Here is a 19,267-nt window from a genome sequence, read left to right as displayed (position 1 = left end):
ATTAGAAGCGTCATTTAGCAATTTAGGAAACCAAAATGCCTGAATAATTAACAATTAGTCGACGTTTTCTTTTCTTTTCTTTTCTTTGTGGTTTAAAATAATGTAAATCTTCCAACTCCACCGAACGATAGGGAATTTTAGAAATGTCTTCGTTTCATATATATCCATATGATTGTATATTATGCACCCCCGTACCTGCAATGTACCTCAATCCCAAAAAATCATTTGTATCCAACCTTTCATCATACCATCACTGAATTTCGAAAATGAAGTGAACGAAACCTAAACATGTTCGTTTCAACTATAATGGATTTCTTGGAGGAGTAACGGGTCGGATGATAACGATAACGAGGGCGAAAGTGCATATATATATATATGAGAAGTTCTAAGTTCAAAACCTCCAATTTACATTAAAAAAAATTTAATATTTGTTTCGACTACATCTCTGTTTAATTTGAATTAAATCCACTACTACACCTTAGTTTAATGGCAAACTAGCTCAAATTTAAACTAAACCCCATGTGAGAATTATATTTACTTAACAAGAAATGAATTCAAATATTCCATGTTATATTCCATGTCAATTGTATTAGAAACCTTTGTGGCTTCAATGTACATGGACTATTTAGTCTAATGAACTCAAGAGTACAGTAAACCAATGGACATTGGTAGTCAGGTCTCAAAGCTACGGGCTTCCAACCACTCATTTGAATATTCACGTAAAACTGTAAGTGGTAAGTGATAGCATCCGATTTGAGCTCTTCCATTTATACTTAAAAAAAAATATATATATATATATATATGTACGTATCTCTTTCTTTTTTTTACACTAAAATTTGAATGGTACTAATGTCGCGTTCGTCTAAACCTGCTTGTAATAATGATAGTGTATAAAAATTGATCCCAAAAACATTACTTTGACTTACTAAGGTCAAATGAATCTACTGATTCCACTCTCACCTGTCCAGAGCTCAACATTTTTGCTCTTTTGCTTGAGGTCCAGACAGCATCGATTAAAATTAATGTATAAAAAGAAGGTATCATTAAAAATATAAAAAGTAAATTAAAATATTTATTTATGATATAAAAAATGTGAGATAATTTTGTATGCAAACACGCTCGGTGAGAAAAATAAGCTAAAAAAAAGGGGGGGGGGGAACAAGTGTTGTTGAACAGAATAGTGGACTTAGCAGCCGTTACCCGTATATTCAGGGGCAGTTTCGTCTCGGAAGACCGAATAACTTACCCCCAGGACACGTGTCAGTTTTATTTTAAGAGAAGGTTGGAGGATGGGACCGGCGAGACGAGTAAATTTTTTAATCTAACGGTAGAAAGCATTTTAGTCCAAATCAAATGTGGGGACAACATCATACCAGCTCCCACCTTTCCCGCGATTTTTTTAATTTTCACGGCCCTTTTCGGCAACAACTACGAATATGAAAATATTGGAAATCAAAAACAATAATTTTAAAAAATGTGATCAAATGGGAAAAAAACAATCTATTTAGAAAAGGAAAAATGATCAAGTATTTTTTTTGTGTCTCCATTTGGGATTGTCTTTTTTCTTTATCAATAAGGGCACAACTCTCTTTCTTATACATGTTACATGTCATAATAACAAAATATATTTACGGAAAAATTAGAACATAGAAACCTAGTGGCATTATTTACATATTCTAAACATTCTCGAGAAAATTTAAGACTTTTTTCACATACAATAAAAATGAAAGAAAAAACATGAAAAAATATTATTAGGATGAAATAAGATAATAAGCATATATATATATATATATATATATATATATATATATATATACGTGGGATTTGGTCCATTTGGATATCTAAAATGTTAATGACATAAGTTTTCTTAAGTCATAGAGTATGCTACTTGATTTACAAGTAGATCCATACACCATGTTTATCTAAACTAGTGATTGACGCACACTTAATGTGTGTGCATTCAATAATTAAAAAAAAAAAATCTTGAATGTAGAACTCCCATTTGGTAACAAAATTTAGAAGTAGAAAACTAAAAAAGTTAATACAGCGAAACATGATAAAAAGAAAATGAAAAATTAAATCAAGCAATTAGATTGATTAATGAATCTTTTAAAAAGAAAATTTTCTTCTAATTGTGCTTTTACATTGAGATGGAACTCTACAATCATCTATATGATTAAAATCTTATGATAAGAGATAGAAAAAAAAAAAAAAAAAGTTCTCTTATGATGATGCGTATGAAGGAGATGGAAAAGAAATTTTTACGTGGTTGTAATTTGTTGTTGAGTAGAAGTTTTTTTATGAGATTGTAAATTGTAGTTTAGTAATTATGTTGGTGGATATATATATTTGACGAATTGTATGATATTAGTGGTTGAGTTAGAATCGGTTACTGGTGAATTGTTATTTAAAGGATAAATAGAAATTTTCAAAAAAAAAAATGACAGAAACTGTTTACACCAAATCGCGTGCTTTATTTACACCAAACCATGTGCTTCCACTGTATTATTGCTCGATTCTGCTAATGAAGCGATCTAATGAGCAATTCCAAACTCGGATTGGAAACAAGCTTATTAGGCATTTCCTCTCTAAAACTTGCATGACTGCTTTATTGCATTTTTATTCATATCATATCTTACTAATCTTTGGATTTAGAACTTTTAATTTTGAGGATTAACTCGATACTATGGGTTGATTCGGTTCTCAGTTAGACAGGACAAATCATCCAGCAATACGGGTGATAAAAGCGTACGTGAAGGATGTGAAATTTGATTAAATGGGGACTAATTATATATGCAAAGAAAATCTTAGTGAAATTCTTGAAACACATATCACACTAGAAGGTATCATCTGAATCAGATACTCTTACTATTTAGCTAGTCACGTACACAAGGGAATACCGTGGACTCTCATTACATTTTATAATTCTTATATTTCCTTTAGACAATGTATTTTTATTTTCTTTTCTTTTCTTTTCTTTTCTTTTTGGAGAAGGTACTTTATATGTAGCTTAAGGAAAAGGTAATTAACTTGATTGATTCATAGACACTTGTTGTAAAAGAATTGATGCAACAAAAGATAAAATTGGGACATTTAAGGGGCCTATGTAGAATTAAGAAGAAAGTGGGTTTCCAGCCTCTATTTTTTCTCCAACCAAGAGTCACAAGTTCTTTATATATACATAATCTAAATGGGATTCCTATCCATAGTAATATGGAAAAATCACTGTTGATAATTGGCATTATCGCGGATTAGGGTCTGATTTTACTCTATCTTTCAAAACGTGTTGGGGCATTATGCCCAGCAACGTGAAATTTCTGCTGTAATTTTTTAGAAATCCTACATCCTGTTAGCATGCAGTTGGAGAGGAGCCTCAACTAAGGCCTCCCTTCCAATCCCCTCCCCGGTGGCCGGCGGCCGAGGTGTGATGGGGAGAAAGATGGAACAAAATTCTAACTTGAGACCTTGGATGCAAGTGAAATTTACAGCAGAGGTCAAACAAGAAAATCAAGCCGCTCAAGGATGATTAATAGCCTTCTTCTTGTTTGTCCTGTGAATAATACAAACTCTTCTTGGTACTAATAATCCTTGAACAGGAGTGAACAAAGCTCTAAACTACATCTTCCTCTCTCTTCAACGTATAGTGATCTTTACTCTTTAGCCCTTTTTGGATCTATATTCACTTATTTTCAAGAAGCATATGCCATGATGACTTGTGGAAACCCATAAGAAAGAAATCATCAGAAAAGAAAACAAAATGCATAGAGTTTTGAACTAACCAACAATATCATCCAAATTTCTTGAATCACATTGCAATTGAGAATTTGAAAAAAAAAAAAAAAAAATCCCCCCTTGTATAATGTGAAAAATTTTTGGGAAAAAAAAGTATTTTTATTTCAAGATTTTATTATTGCTCCTTTTCCCTTTTTGTTCACATAATCCCATAATTCCAAAGGGAGAAGGGGCCATAATTTTTTTTATGCTCTTAGCTTAGTTCCTTTCTCATTTTCTGCAGTAGCAGATCTGGCCTTTAATTATTAGCGAAGGCTTATTTAAGCAGGTCGCTATGGCAAGCATTGTCATTTTTCCTGTGACATCCTAAAACTTAAAAGAAAAGCATCGACTGTTCAATAGACACATGGTGGCAAATGAATCCGGATATAATACTGATTGACCAAACTGTTAAAAAAAAATTATCAATTACTTCCTTCGTAATATAACTAGAGGTACAAATTATGCATCTGCGAATCGCTATCAAAAAGTATGCACGCATACCTGTATTTTGTTAGTCGTTGTCTAAACGAAGTTTACAGCAGTAAAATATTCTTTTAGATAGAAACGAGAGGAAGAAAGAAAGATTTAAAGAGAGACAGAGAGAGAAGTAGAACAAAGAACAAACACTTTCTGTGGTGAGGTATATATGCGTAGTCAACCTTCTCCCAAGCACAACCTACGTTGCACTTTCTATTCTACCTTGCAAGCATCTTATTTTATTTTTCCTAGTAAGACAAGTGGTAGACTTAAAATAGCTTTGCAGCGTGAAATTTAAGGTGCGTTTGATAAAATCGAAATCTCAAAATCAAAATTATCTGAGATTTGAAGTCTAAATATGTCACATTACTAAATTGTTAAATACAAAAATATGATATATTGAATGCATATCATATTAAGTGATAAGTGAATAGTTTATCATTTATTTTTAAAATTATATTTTGTTTAGAGAAATATATATATATATATATATATATATATATATATATGTATAAGGGATAAACAAAAATCAAAATGTTGGGGTTAGGTATACAAGCGTGCATGAATGCATGATAGGTTAGCATTTAGGTGTTTCAGGTCTTCAAATAGCTAATTAAGTGGCTAACTTTCCACCAACTCCTAGTACCCATGTCTAGCCCGACAAGGTAAACATATACAAAATCTTAAGCTGTAGTTTTTATCCAAGAAAAGCATATGTATGATATTATACCCCCAGTGTTGACCAGGAAAGTTAAGATATATATCTATGTATACTTGGCCGCTCTACAAATATTAAGTTTAAGCGTGATTTTCGTATTGGCATCACTACCTTTGTATCTTTATTATTGTGGATCGATCACAAATCGTGGAGCTTATATAGTATTTTATGCACTTCTAAAACACATATTATTTTCTCAAACACTTAGGAATCTTTTTGCTAAAGATGCTTTCACCAAGAGAGGAGCCAAATCCCTAATCCTTCATCCTGAATTTCGATTTTTCTTGCGTTGAATACTAGTACAGTTGACATGAAAAAATGTGCAAGATATGAAGTGCAGAATTAATTGGCTTCCCCTGTCATATAGCAATTGAACCGACGCTGGACTCAAGATGCATTCGAATTTGTAGGTGACGATGTACAATCAAAGTAACAAACGGATCATAATATGGTATAATTACAAAGATGATACAAGGATCAACTATGCATTTACTCTTACTTTTTTTCTTTCCTCGTCCGGTTTTGCTCCATTGAAGAATAATTTGAGACCCTTTCTACTATATATAAGGGCTCAAAGGAGGGACAGTATCATACTTTTACACGAAAGCGTACGCAGGGTTGTAAATTTTGATCTATTTTTCACAGCCTTCACTCCTCCCTGTTTGGTGTTTTTTCCTGTGTCACGACAGAAAACTCATAATTTGATCAAAATTTAGAACGACATTTTAATTAATTTTTAAAAAAGAAAGGGAATAACATAGGTTGCTTTAGAACAACTCCACACATTAGTTTGGATCCCCTGTCAATATTGAGCAACTCCTAGTTTTCATGTTGACAATGACAACATGTGATTGTGCAAATGGTCAATGAAGAGGAGACTTATTTAATTGCTGAATTATGCGTAGACTTCTACTTTCCCTTCCTTTTCAGGAGAAAAGCCCTCCAAGATATAAGCCTATATATCCCTTAAAAAATCAAAAATTAGACATTTGTCATGCCTATTGAATACATAATCGGCCGGAGTGCTAAGATTTGGCATATGACTTCAAAAATTTTTGTACGCATCTCCAATCATTCAGACCTACCAATTAATGGTTGAAGGGCTTTATTCACACCAATATCTCAGTCCGGAAGAACATGATGTATGTTGATTTTTGAATAGTACCTACGACGATGGAAAGATTTGCCATGGGTTTCTTGTCCTTGGAAGAAGATTGACAGGGATGCTGCTGCAATCAGAAGGTCAAATCAGATTAAGTGTATGCTTCTTCTTCTTTTTTTTTAAAAAAACTCTTGGCTGCCATTCCCTCATAGTTTACCCTATTAAAGAAATACTTGACAGATGCCGACTGTTTAACAACAATAACACGTATGATAGTACTCATTTGACCTTAGCTAATATATGATTGCTTAGTATCATCCACACCTTTACGTTATTGGCTGACCATCACAATCTCTTAAAGTCAACCTAATACTTGAAATCAAATTTTTCACCTTGATATAATTAATCTTGAATTTTTTTTACCATTAGGTCCGTGTACAATTATGCGTTTCTCAAGTCAAGGGCAAGATTTTCAGAAGTAATCATAACTTCTCCAACAAAGAGAGAGTATATTCAGATATTACCACTCATGCCTCTCCTTCTCGTAGCACATCTCAAACATTAAACACGGAGTACTTATTTCCTTATTTTTTTTTTCATTCTTTTCATTGGATGTCCATATTTTTTGTGATTCAGTAGACCCGTCAAAGTTTATTGCATACTCAAATGCATTTATTAATGGACGGATTTTTAGCGAGTCAACATAATTGAATTGTGAGTAATACCTCTACGAAGAAAAGTAATAGCATTTTCTTCCTTCACTTCTCTCGTGGGTTTTGCCAATGGTGATTAGATTACAACTTTTCGTGCCGCCACCACTTACTGTTCTTAGAACACAAGTAACCTTAGGGCACCATATACAATACCACTCTTGATGTCTCTTTTTGAAAGTGACGCTGTCTCTGCTGACATATATATATATATATATATATATATATATGTTCTTGCTATCAAACTAAATGCAGCGTAATAGAGTGAATCAAGTAACTAAATACAGTGTAATAATCTAGGAAGAATGTTTCAAGAATAACATAAATCTTTGAATTGATTTGTCAATTGACATTGGCTAAGACTGAAACAAAAGAAATCTCTCTCGCTCAAATTCTTTGGATACCATAATTAGATACCATGTAAAAAAAAGGCACCGGTACTTTGAAGGTTTAAAAGAAAGAGATAAAGAGGTTGGCTAGCACGAGACCTTAAAGCTTGCTGGAGGGATGGGGAACCATAAGTTGGGTACATCCAAACCCCCATTTATGAATACTTGGTACGGAAAACAAGCAATAAGAGCAAAAGGGTTTGGTGAAGAATCTCATGCTAAGGCATCTAAGAACTAAATAAAAAGGAGATCTCGCATGTGTTATGTGTTATTTATGGAGCCTTGCTTTTTGGTTGAAGCCCTGAGGGTTGTGGATAAAGATTAGGCTAAATTTAGCAAACTCCTCCTTAGCTTCGGTAATTTTTATCGGTTTTCAACCTTAGTTTATTTTGCGCTTTTTTTTTTTTTTTTTTGAAGGGGAGCGGGGGTCCGACATGGGCTTTATGATTCTACCCACAACAGGTGGGACCTCCGGCCCTTCTTTTCAAACTTTCTAATTATAGCAAATACTCATCTCCTTTGTAGGAGCTTTCTTAGGTTTGTTTCAACCACATTAAATGCGGAATCCTCTCCTCTGTCTTTTTTTTTCTTTTTCTTTTTCTTTTTTTTCCTTTCTTTTTGTGCCTTGACCGGTTGACCAGGCTCAGTCTAGCAACCATGTTTATTTCACACAAGTGGATAAATCTTATGGATGTAAGCATATAATTTAAGACAATTACTTGGGTAGGTTTGATTTTGTAAATTAATAATATTGTACTTTAAATATTCGTTCCATTGTAGAATGTATAAATAAAATGTGAAAGGAATAGTTGTTTAATGAGCCTAATCTACAAGGGTGGTCTATCTAAATATTTTTCGAGAGTTAACCATTCATTGTTATGCTCTTACGTGCTTCTTGCAAGAGCTAAATAATAGGCCTGTCAATCGGGTCATCTGAGTCGAGTTTTAATAAGTTCAAACTCAACTAACATAGTCAGTATGGCTTTCGAGATTCTGTATATGAGTTTCGGATTGATAAATATGAAACTTATATTTGACTCATAAAATATTTGGACTATGAGCCTAATTTAGGTTTAACTCAACCTCACTTATTACTCTTTAATTTTCTTAATATAATTATTATAACTATTAAGTTCTAAAACTAATTTAATATCCATAGGACCACAACATTAAAATTATATACGAACCAGTAATAGTTCATTAAAAAGTATATAAATCAAGAATTTTTCAACAATAATATATCCAATTAGTTTTAAGTACATTAAAAGTAGTAATAAAATATGATCAACAATCAATACATCTTCAAAACTTCTCAATTTGCTCGTACTAAGATATGATCTTCTAAATCTTTTGACATAGTTTTGAATAATTAATATTTCTTATATATATTAATATATTTTGATACATAAGTATAAAGTATTAGTATTTTGATATATTATATATAATTATATATATATATATATATATATATGTAAATTAAAGGATTAAACCTATATCGGGTTCAAACCTAATAAGGGCCAAAATTGGCTCACATTTATTTTGAGCCTAATGTTTAGGACCAAACTTAGGCTCATCGAACTTTTTTTAAGGCTCGAACTGGTCAAGTCCTACCAAATAGGGCTGTATGGGTTTTGAATCATTCAGTCTATACACCTCTAACGGGTTGGATTAGAAAAGTTGATGAAAAGAATGCTTCTAGTTCTAATTTCTATCAAAAGAATTTTGTTTAACTGACTGATCCAGATCTGCATTGCCTTCAGAGCTCAAAAAATGATTTGATCTTTGACAGCTGAAGATTTATTAATCCGGGTTCTGTTTGGATGTCAATTATTTGGCAAGAAATTATTCAAAGATTTTCAATACACAACTAATCTTTTTTATTTCATTAATTATCTTTTTGTTTCACATACATTACATTACAATAATTCTTATAATAAATAAAAAATTAAATAAATCTTTAACTTAAACAGTAGCCTCAAAACACAAAACAAAATAGAGAACAAAAGCATTCACTTTACAGTAGCACCTGGTTTATAGCGTTGCTAATCAATTAATGGAGGTTATATTTGATTGCCCTATAAACTACTGCATTTTTTTCAAAAAAAAAAAAAAAAGTCTAGTATCCCAATAAATTGAACTTGCTAGGAAATTTAACGTGGTGCAGCATCACAAATGTTTTCTCCTTGGGTAAAAAATGGTCATGACAAAACGGCACGGGCAACTTTAAAGAGTAACGAAAGAATTTTCTTTTTTTTTTTTTTTTTAGGATTGATAGAGACTGAATCACCATCGAACCAGACAGATGTACTACACGCCCGTCTGAATTCTTTTAAAAAGCCACATATTGTACCAATTGGTAAGAGATAAGGGTTGTACCCTTAACCTCCCACCCTACTAAACCTTAAGGACTTGGTGGTCGCCACCATCCCAGAGACCGGTGGTTAAAGAGTAACAGTAGAATGGGTAAGTTGATAATTGAATTTTGGTATATGACGAGATACAGATTGGACCAATAAATATTTTTGTGAATTCTCCGTGTCTAGTTCAAATTATTAGTGAAGAATCGTCCTGAAAAGTGTACAAACTAGTAGTACAACAAGCTTTTAGGGACCCATGGTTGGGGATCATGTGAGAGAATTTCAACTGGCCAAAAGTAGCAGCTTTTGATTGAGAACTGATTCAAGGGGTCTCTTGGTCCATGGTTTGAACAATAGGATTCAGAAAAGATAAGGTCAAAATCTAGTCCATTGAAATCAAAAGCTAGTCAAAAAAAGCCTGGAAATATTGGCCTGGGACTTAGCTCAGTTTTCTTGGCTTACGTAAAAATCTTTGACATTCTACTTGGAAGACTGTAAAGGGAGGATATATGGAGCTACAATTGTGGATTCGAATTCCCTGAGCCATTTACAGCTTATTCAACTCAAACTTGCTCCTTTCTTCAACTCCTTTCTTCAACAAGTCTTCTACAACTCTATTCAATCTCCAAATCTATTCGACACCACGGAATCCTTCCTATGCGGATCAAGATCCAGAACTTCTTACCTGTATATATGCTCTTATTCTTACATATTGCCTAGACAGCTAGCCAGATATCGTCCAGCGCAAAATTCCTAATAAAGTCGGGAGAGAATTTTCATAAAAACTCCGATTGATCGCTAGATTTGGCAAAATCCACCAACTAATGTGCGGACCTTATTAGCTTCTTTCGGAACCCATGAACAAGTTATTATGGGAGTCATATAGCACAGGACCAGGTTATTGTGGCTGCTAAGGTCCTGTTTCATAACCCAATTCAACACTTAAATTTAACATATTCAGACCGTTTGATAATCAAAAATTGAACATTTGAATTAATTAAGTATCAGTAAATTATGTAGGTAAAACTTGCTCCTAAAATTAAGTGATAAACTATTCATTTCTCATTGAACGTAACATGCACTCAAATGCATTAGATTTAATGTTTAACAGTTCAATAACTTAATAGATTCAAACTTCAGATTTCAAATTTCAGACTTCAATTTTTAATATTTCAATTTTATCAAACGCGTCATAAAACTACAATTTGCATGGAACTTGAGGCTGTGACAACGTGGATTGACCCTAATTAGGTCAAATTAGATTAGCCGATTTAGTTTAATATTTTGAAAATTAAAAATTAGTGACCCAATTCAAGATGAGTTGACTTGGCCCAATTGGGGCGCTTAGTTGAACTGCACACAACACCAGACATCTAGCTGTAAATGGATTGGGTTTGGGCCAAAACTAAGTAATTCCATACCCGAATTCAACAAGTAATAGTTTGCAAACTAGTTTTTGTTGGATATGGATTCGGGCTAGATATATTTAATTTGTAAAAATCGATTCAACATAACAATTTTTTAATGTTTCTATATTCTATTTTTACACAAAATTTATTAATAAAATGGTAACAGTATGATGAGAAAAGTCCAATGATTGCTTGATTCATAGGGGGAGAAAAAAAAAAGGACATCTTTTTTTCCCAAGAGAAAAAATGTGGATCAGAAACAAATTATAACGAATATGCATTATTTACAGATTTATATACTTATATTAATCGAATCTAATGCTCAAAACGGGTCAGAATATAGAAATTCATATCCAGCCCGTTTAGAATGGCTCCAGGTCAAATCCGGATAAAGAGGTCTATAAGAAATTTTGGATCCGGGTCCAACTGATTGACTTGGTCCGGACCCAACGTGAAGTTGAAACTGATTCCAATTTGGTCGTATCACCACACACACAATTGGCACGTTACAAGACTTCAATTTTTTCTATATTAATTCCTTTTTTTTTTCCTGAAACAAGAGAAAATATTTAATAACCTTTACATGATTTAGGGCCTAAGGGGTACTGTAGTTATGTGCTGATACCTATGGGGCACTTTTCATTTTTACTAAGCAATCAAATAAAAATGGAGTGGCCAATTAATAGAAATAATGTTGTTGTCATATGTTGTTGAGGAGTTCCCATGCTCAAAAATTTTTTGGTTTGTGGGCAAACTAGTCGACAAGATTACCAAATTAACTTCATTTTTCACACGAGCTAATTAGAAATCGTCTGGCACAATTTGTTGGTTTGTGTGGACAAAACTAGTCGATAAGATTACAAAAATTAGCTTCATTTTTCACACGAGTTAATTAGAAATCGTCAAGCACAATTTGTTTAACAAAATCAGGGAGAGAATTTCGTAGAGCAAATTAGAAGCTTGACAGGCTGAGAAGAGGTAAAAAAAATATATATTGTAAGAATTTGAGAGGGAATCAAACCATTAAAATAATAGATCCAAGAAAACCCAAAATATATATATATATATATATATATATATATATATATATATATATATATATATATATATATATATATATGACGTACAAATGACTAAAACAAGGCTGCAAAACGTAAATTACATCTCAAATAGTATGACTTTGGTTGGTGGCCTAAGACTGGTAATGGTGGCTGCTGCTGCAATAGTTTTTTAATCTTCCTTAATAAGAGGGGAATTGAAATTGATTACGAAGTACCATGTAGTTTGTTAATTGCTGTTCTTATCCCCCGAGAAGCTTAGTACACAGTAATTTAAAAAAAAAAAAAATCCAAGCAATGCAAAGTAGGTAGATACACAGCCAGATATGTCTGGTGGCTTATACATATGTCCAAGAACCACTAATTCTGTGACCTCAATAAATTAATCAGATTCTGACCTCAAATTTCACACCATTAAGAATTTTTTGCTTACAATAGTACTAAACACAAACCATTTCCAGATTGAAAATAAATCTGCTGCTTTTGGTTGTCTTCTCATTGAATTCGGATTCATTCATATCTATGGAAATAGAGATTCATTTGAGAATCAAATTCGAATTCTAAAAGGGAACCAAACACAAGAAGAAATTCCTTGTTTTGATTGCATTTTTTGTGGAAAAACTTTCTTTTCGGGTTTCTGACCGAATATTTCTTATCACATTTTTCAATCACTTTTTAATTTCATATACATCACATCTTCATACTTTTATACCCAAAAAAAACCCTCAAAAAATTAAAATCCAAACGGACGTAGGAAAATACATTTTGAATCGTTCCCTAATCACCGTTTTACAGCTAACTCGTTAATTTTTATCTTTCTGCCCACACTTTTATTTCACATACATTATATTATAGAAAATGTTTCACTAAATAATATTCCACTAAAATATGAGGCACCACACAATGACAATACAAAGGATTGTATTTGCACATGAGAAAATTTTTGTGATCATCAATCACTGCAGGCACAACATCTCCTCACCTTCCCTTCTATAATGACAATTAACCAACTAAACAAATACTGGAAATACAAGAAAGTTCTAACGACTTGGACAAAAGCCAATGATAAAGGGGGCAGCTAACGAACAATAGGTAGAGCGTCGCTATCCAATACTGTCAACTTCATTATTGAGTTGTCGATTAGACTGCATCATTTTCCTGAAAATAACGGTACATCTAATTGAAAATTCAGCAAAACATCCCAGTCCAACGTTAAAACTTCAAGAAACTTTATGATATCTCGTAAACTCTTGCAAGTAAGCCTCCAAAAGTTCAAAAAGGAAACAAATAAAAACAGAAGTCAGAAGAATGAAAGAACAAGAAAGTGCCAACAGTAACAATTTAATGCATAGATTGTCAAGGCCGATTAGATAAATCACATACTGAAGGACTGTGAACTAGCACAGATCAAAGTTCAACAGCAGAACAAAGCTCCTATAAACAAAAATTAAATTAACTGCAAACCCACAAAGCCTATTACATCATTGAGAACAATGTATCTTACACATCATAGCAGGAAGCAATTTTCACCACTAAGTGAGACAAAGCAAACAGGCCTCCATGTGGTCTGTATCCTCATCATGCAGCAAGAAAATGGGGAAAACCCAGCCACAAGTCGATGCAGGAAACGACAGGCAAAACTCACAGCATGCAGTCTGTTCTAGCAGGTAACCTCCTAAAGAAATTCAACGGCACTGATGGAAGTTTGTAACGGAATCTTGGATGTCTTAAAACATAAAATCCAGTAAGAAGGGCCACTACTTGAAACGGTGTGACGTAAAGCACGATAGCAGCAACCAGACAAAAAATCACAAATAGAGCTGTGGCTCTTGGGTCTCTCCAGCTCAGCAGCGATTGGAGCCTTTCTCCTTGAGTAGCCAAGTCACCAACCACAGTCTGAATCCTTCCTGCAATACTTCTCAACCTATCATACCTCATCCTGACAATGTCAGCAGGCCGTGATGTTGGAAACGAGTCAAACTCCTCATCCAGTTCATCCGGATGAGCATTATCGGCACAGGACAATCGAGTATCCATGTGAGGTGGATTCCTTGGCCTCCATCTGTAGTACCAAACTCCAATCAAGAAAAGGTACAAGAAAATGGTTGGTAGAATAAGCTCCGGGTACAAGACCAGTATTAAGAACAGAATATGAATTAGAACAGTGGTAATGGGGTTCTTCCAATTGCAGATCTGGTCAAACCATTTACCAACAGCAATTAATCCACCTAGAACCCCCATTATTCTGAAAAAGTTAGCCTTGCTTCTCCTCATACTCCACATGTGGGAACCAACATCCAACATATACTCGACTACCTCCTTCCTTAAAGGAGGCTCAGCACGACTAAGTCTCATCGAGACAATTTGTGTGGCCTGGTGCCTCAAGATGTCAAGCTGACTGACAGTTAGTGGATAAATATAATGCATTTTCGGCAACAGAGGTTGTGAGTACAAATGCATCATATTCAGCAATGATGAGCATGTAAATCTCACGGCCAGGTGTATTTCACCCATCTTCTTCACACCAGAAGGATTCAAAACCAGAAGTGGATAAACATGTGTGTAAACACGCTCTGTTTCCAGTGTAGAAAGACGAATTCTGACCTTTCCAATCCTCAAGTCCCTTGTACCTCCAGATTTATCACCTCCTTGCAGATGACAGTTATCAAACACACCAATAGTAATAACCGTGCAAGGGTCATATACCTCCCAAGTGTACTGTTCATTCCATCTGGGAGTAAAGTTATCGATAATTGTCCTTGTCCGCACCCACTTCTGCCCATATTTGGCCACGCAGTAAGCATCAGTTGTTGCCCGCCCATCCTTTGTCTTCATAGGTGATAGCCCCTGAGCATTCAAGATACCCAATTCTAAAACCCCAATGGTTGACTTCCACAACTGTTTCGCTGTTGGTCTAAGATCACTACTGTAGTGGGTCGATTCATCTAAAACATGGTAACCACCTTCCAGACAGATCCTCGTGTGAATCCGGCTGGCAAACTTTATTTCTCTCTTCTTTTCCCCCTCAACAACAGTCACATACTTTTCAAGATTATACCACCTAGAATTTATTGGTTTGTGATCCAACCTCCTCTCCAACTGGTGCAGAGGAATAGCACACCTGCCAAGAACTTCATCTTTATTAGGTGCAACTCTATCTTCCACACTCAAAATTAATGGCTCCTCAAAGGGCTCCGCAGCTACAAACATAAGATCCTCGTTCCACATTGGGTTAATTGTCTTAGACATGGATACTCTGGTCTTCAGAGCTTGATGCCCAAGCATGACCTTCACAAAGACTTCAGGAAACCTGCTCTTATCACTCGGTATTAAATCCTGTGCTTCAATCACATTAACTCGCAGGTACCAAAGCTTTGGTGACAAATACACCTTTGACCTAATGTTTGCGAGGCCCTCAGCACCACTAACAGCCGCAGCATCTGAATGCCAGGCTTCAGGAAATGCTTCATCAGCCTGAGTACCCATCCAGACAGCCAACATCAGCTCTCCTTTAACCTTGTTTGCTTGCCTATCCTCCAATCTATACCACTGCGGTGCCAGAGGACTATCAGGAGGAACTCTCTTTGGAACCTCATTCAAGTCAAACATAACTCTGCCTATAAAATCATCCTTCACAAAATCCTTATCTTTCACAGTAACCTCAAGATTAGAAGATTGAAGCCGATCCTTTGAAAAAGCAAACACCTGATTCCATTCAGGATTTGTCTTTTTCTCAAAATGTCGTGTCGTGCCCCTATAGTTCCCAAGCTTAACCTCAACGTAAGGGTCACAACTCCCAGTAACATCCTTCGCAGGTAAATCTCTCGCCTTTACCACCCTAACGTAAAGGTACTGCATTTGCTCAACAAGGTCATGAGTGCTAGTAAGCTTATCTCCAGTTATTTTCACTCCACCAAGGTGGGGTTTGGTCTCCTTAAGTTGAAAATCTTCCTGTGGAGGCCTCTGCATTTTTGCTGATTTTTCTTTGTTTTACCTTAGATAAATCAACGTACAAAGAAACCCTTTTCAGATCTCACCACAAAATTTAATTAGCCGTTACTGGTGAAACGGAAAAAACTTTGACCTGGATTAGATATGGAGGTATATTTAAAGCCAAACAGAGACTTAAATACTGTAATAAGAATGCTGATGCATGGGAGGAGAAAGAAAGACGGGGGAACATAAAACGACAACAATTTGAACCTGAAACGCAAAGCTTAAAACTAGGCCCTTAGATCTCCGTTATAAGAAAATGGGAAAGAACCACGGTAACAAAATTTAGCTAAACCTCAGAACCTTCACTCAGTGCCTCAGATCTAATGCCTCAAACCTGCATAGCAACAAAAATGATAACCAAACTAGCAAGGATGTAGCTGTTAACCACAGATACGAAAACAAAATTTATTTTTTTAAAAAAAAAAACCAACTCAAGAATATAGAAAGCAATCTAACAACAGCATTTGACATAGAAAGATCAAAGCTTTCAACAACCAATTTATTTTTAATGAAACTCCGTGAAATAAAAACCCAAAAACATATTCAAGATCCAAAAAAAAAAAAAGTAAATGCAATTTCAAGGTAAAAAAAAGCCACACATTCAAGGGTTCAAGAAAACCCAGAAATTTTTACACCCTAAAATGTGGTTGAATACTTAATCCAATAGATTCGAGGTTGCATTTTCTTTTAGTATGTGATGTGTATGAAGTGCGATAAGATAAACAAGGATAAAAAGAGGGTGATTAGGTGAATATACCTGGAGGGCTCTGGGAAGCTGGAGAAGATAGTGGTGGCGGTATTGTTGATAAGGTTCTATGCAAGAAAGAAAGAAAGATTAAGGAAACAAAACCAGGGAAGAAAAAGAGGTGGATTTTGGTGATTTTTGAAGATGGATGGACGGATGGATGGATCAAGGTGAAACCAACCAAGAGACAAAAACCAGTCCCAGCAGCTGATAGTTGGGTCTATAACCTAGATAGAGAAAAAGTGAAGCCACTGCCACGAAACAGTCATGTGTCTGTGTTAAGTATGCTGTTGTCCTCTTCCTTGGTTTAGGAGCGTATAGTAGTAGTTCTTGCGAGAAGAGAAGAAGATTAAAAGAAGGGGTACTGAGAATTTTCCTCTTTGTTTTAGTGTGTGTTTTTGTGTTGTGTGCGTAGTCAGATGAATCTCTTGAACAGATATACACTGAACCCACTGCTTTGTTAGTGCGTGTACTGTGTGAGAATTTAGTATGGATATACATGTCCGGTACTTTCCTTCACTTTGTTCGTTTAGTCTTATTCGCCCACTAAAGTTTTTTCGTCTTGAAATCTTACCCCTGAAGTGTCAAATTAAGTTTAATTTAATCTTTCTTATGTTAGTTTAGATAATAATTTAAAATACAAATCACGAGACGCGCCTCATGATCTTATGTTTTCTCTCTTCTATCCCTGAGCCAATTCTTCTCTTACTATCTTTGCTCTGCGTCCTGTTAACCATAATCATATAAAAAAATTATACTTTATTTTACGTCACATTATTATTTGCTAATACTCTCCTACTTTTAATACATTGATGTGTGTCTTTTAATGCATTGATTTTTTAATTTTTTTTGTTAGTTCAATATTTATTAATTTACTCCTACAACTTAATAAAAGAATGCATCCAAAGTGGTCGAGAGGAACTTAATTAAAGGAATTAAAAGACCTCCATGATAGAAGAGTGCGTTCGAGCACAGTTTAGATTAACTACACATTGAGGAATTCGATCCTCTAATATGAAACCCAACACGAACTTAAAGCTGTTGCGGGGGCCAACCCACTTAAAACAAGTTGATTATCTCTAATTTTCAAACATTTGATTCCTTTTGATCCATTTATCTATAGTGCTAATAAATTATGAATTGCATTTAAATATATGTGAGGTAAAACTTTCTTGTATTTAGATTGGATGATGATGATAAATGGAAGCTTCTAACTCTCTATCGTACCAATTAGCAAAAAAAAATGCACAATAAAATTGCATTTACTCTCTGCATGGAAGAACATAAATAGGACTGGGGTGATACTAATGTGTTGCAATAGAAAACATTAAGGGATTAGATTAAAACTATAATAAAGATGAGGGGGCTAATGGTTAAATTCACCCATTTTTAGGACAAGAGGAGCCTAGAGTATTATCTTGACTAAAATGACCAGAGCGAAGAACTTGGGTCGGAACACGGAACCCAAGCACGTGCGAGGGCCGCGGTTATCGGTGTTTTTGGAGTGTCTCTCTCGCTTTTGCTTTTTCCTATTAAGCTCGACCGCTTTTGGAATATCAATGCCCCCACTTAAAGTTTTGTGAAATATGACTTGTGCCCATCACCGTTTCCACTTTTCACACCCAAGCAAATGTAGCACAAAGAGAAAAAGAGAAGAAAAAAAAAAAGCCCACAACAGCGATGGAATAATCAGAACTGCAAAGGGAACTAACAGAGAAAAAGAAAGAAAATAATTGGTGGGCTTTTAGCCTAAGCCAATTTACAAGGAGTTTGAAGCACGAAAGTGATGAATAGGAAGAAAATTTGTATTGTAGCATCAAATCTTGGCAGCCCTTTTTTTCATCCCCTTTAGGAATATATGATGGCATGATGGTGTCACAATTACGAAGAGTAGTTGTAATTTTGATGCTATTCTAGTTCACAAACATGCAATGGACTAGTGAGTGACGCATAAAAGTTGATTAATTGAATATAGGTTCACCCATTTTAATGCCTTTTGTACTAATAAAGTAGTACATATTTAGGTGGAGCAAGTCAACATTTTAAAATAATATATTTTATGCTAAATATTATAAATTAGAATAGAATTGTCATTTGATACATATGCTTTAATTTGTTTGAAAAAAAAATAAAGTACAGAAGAAAACCAACCCACGTTTCCCTAATGTTCATCTCGAACCTTTCTCAATAATTGTGTTTTCTTGTTGAAGCATTAGCGTACTTTATATGAGTTTAATCCATGATGAAATTTCGAGAATAATAAAAGAAATAAACAGTCTCGTAAACGATACGATTTTAAATTTATGTTTCAACGATAATTTGATGATCACAGATGAACATGTAAAACGACAATATATATAATAGAAAAATAAAATAACACAAAAAGAAAACTAGGAAAACAAATAGACCCTTGATGTGGAAATTGCTTCCCTATTAAGGAGGAGGCAGTGGAACGAGACTGAGGTGTAACTAACAATTATAGAAACTCCGTGGGGGTATTATAGTATTATATGGAATGTGAAATTTTTTCTT

At 34.5% G+C, this 19,267-nt stretch overlaps 1 protein-coding gene across 4 annotated transcripts; it reads right to left on the bottom strand.

Annotated features, from left to right (window-relative positions):
• Positions 1 to 13,319: 13,319 nt before the first annotated feature.
• Positions 13,320 to 17,196, bottom strand: LOC113691574 (FT-interacting protein 3). 4 transcript variants are annotated; one of them, XM_027209780.2, is made up of 2 exons: positions 16,198 to 17,196; positions 13,320 to 15,988 (listed from the first exon to the last, which is right to left on the bottom strand). In XM_027209780.2, the coding sequence occupies exon 2, from the start codon at positions 15,961 to 15,963 to the stop codon at positions 13,636 to 13,638; it is 2,328 nt and encodes a 775-aa protein (XP_027065581.1). In that variant the 5' UTR covers positions 15,964 to 15,988; positions 16,198 to 17,196; the 3' UTR covers positions 13,320 to 13,635. The 4 variants fall into 4 exon arrangements, with proteins under 4 accessions (XP_027065581.1, XP_071909199.1, XP_071909200.1 ...); XM_072053098.1 differs by having other exon boundaries at positions 13,320 to 16,324; positions 16,748 to 17,196; XM_072053099.1 differs by having other exon boundaries at positions 13,320 to 16,078; positions 16,748 to 17,196.
• Positions 17,197 to 19,267: the final 2,071 nt, after the last annotated feature.

This window comes from Coffea arabica, chromosome 6c (genome assembly GCF_036785885.1).
Source record: "Coffea arabica cultivar ET-39 chromosome 6c, Coffea Arabica ET-39 HiFi, whole genome shotgun sequence".
Taxonomy (NCBI): domain Eukaryota; kingdom Viridiplantae; phylum Streptophyta; class Magnoliopsida; order Gentianales; family Rubiaceae; genus Coffea; species Coffea arabica.
The sequence above is the reverse complement of the archived record's forward strand: the minus strand, read 5'-3'. Positions and strand labels throughout refer to the sequence as shown.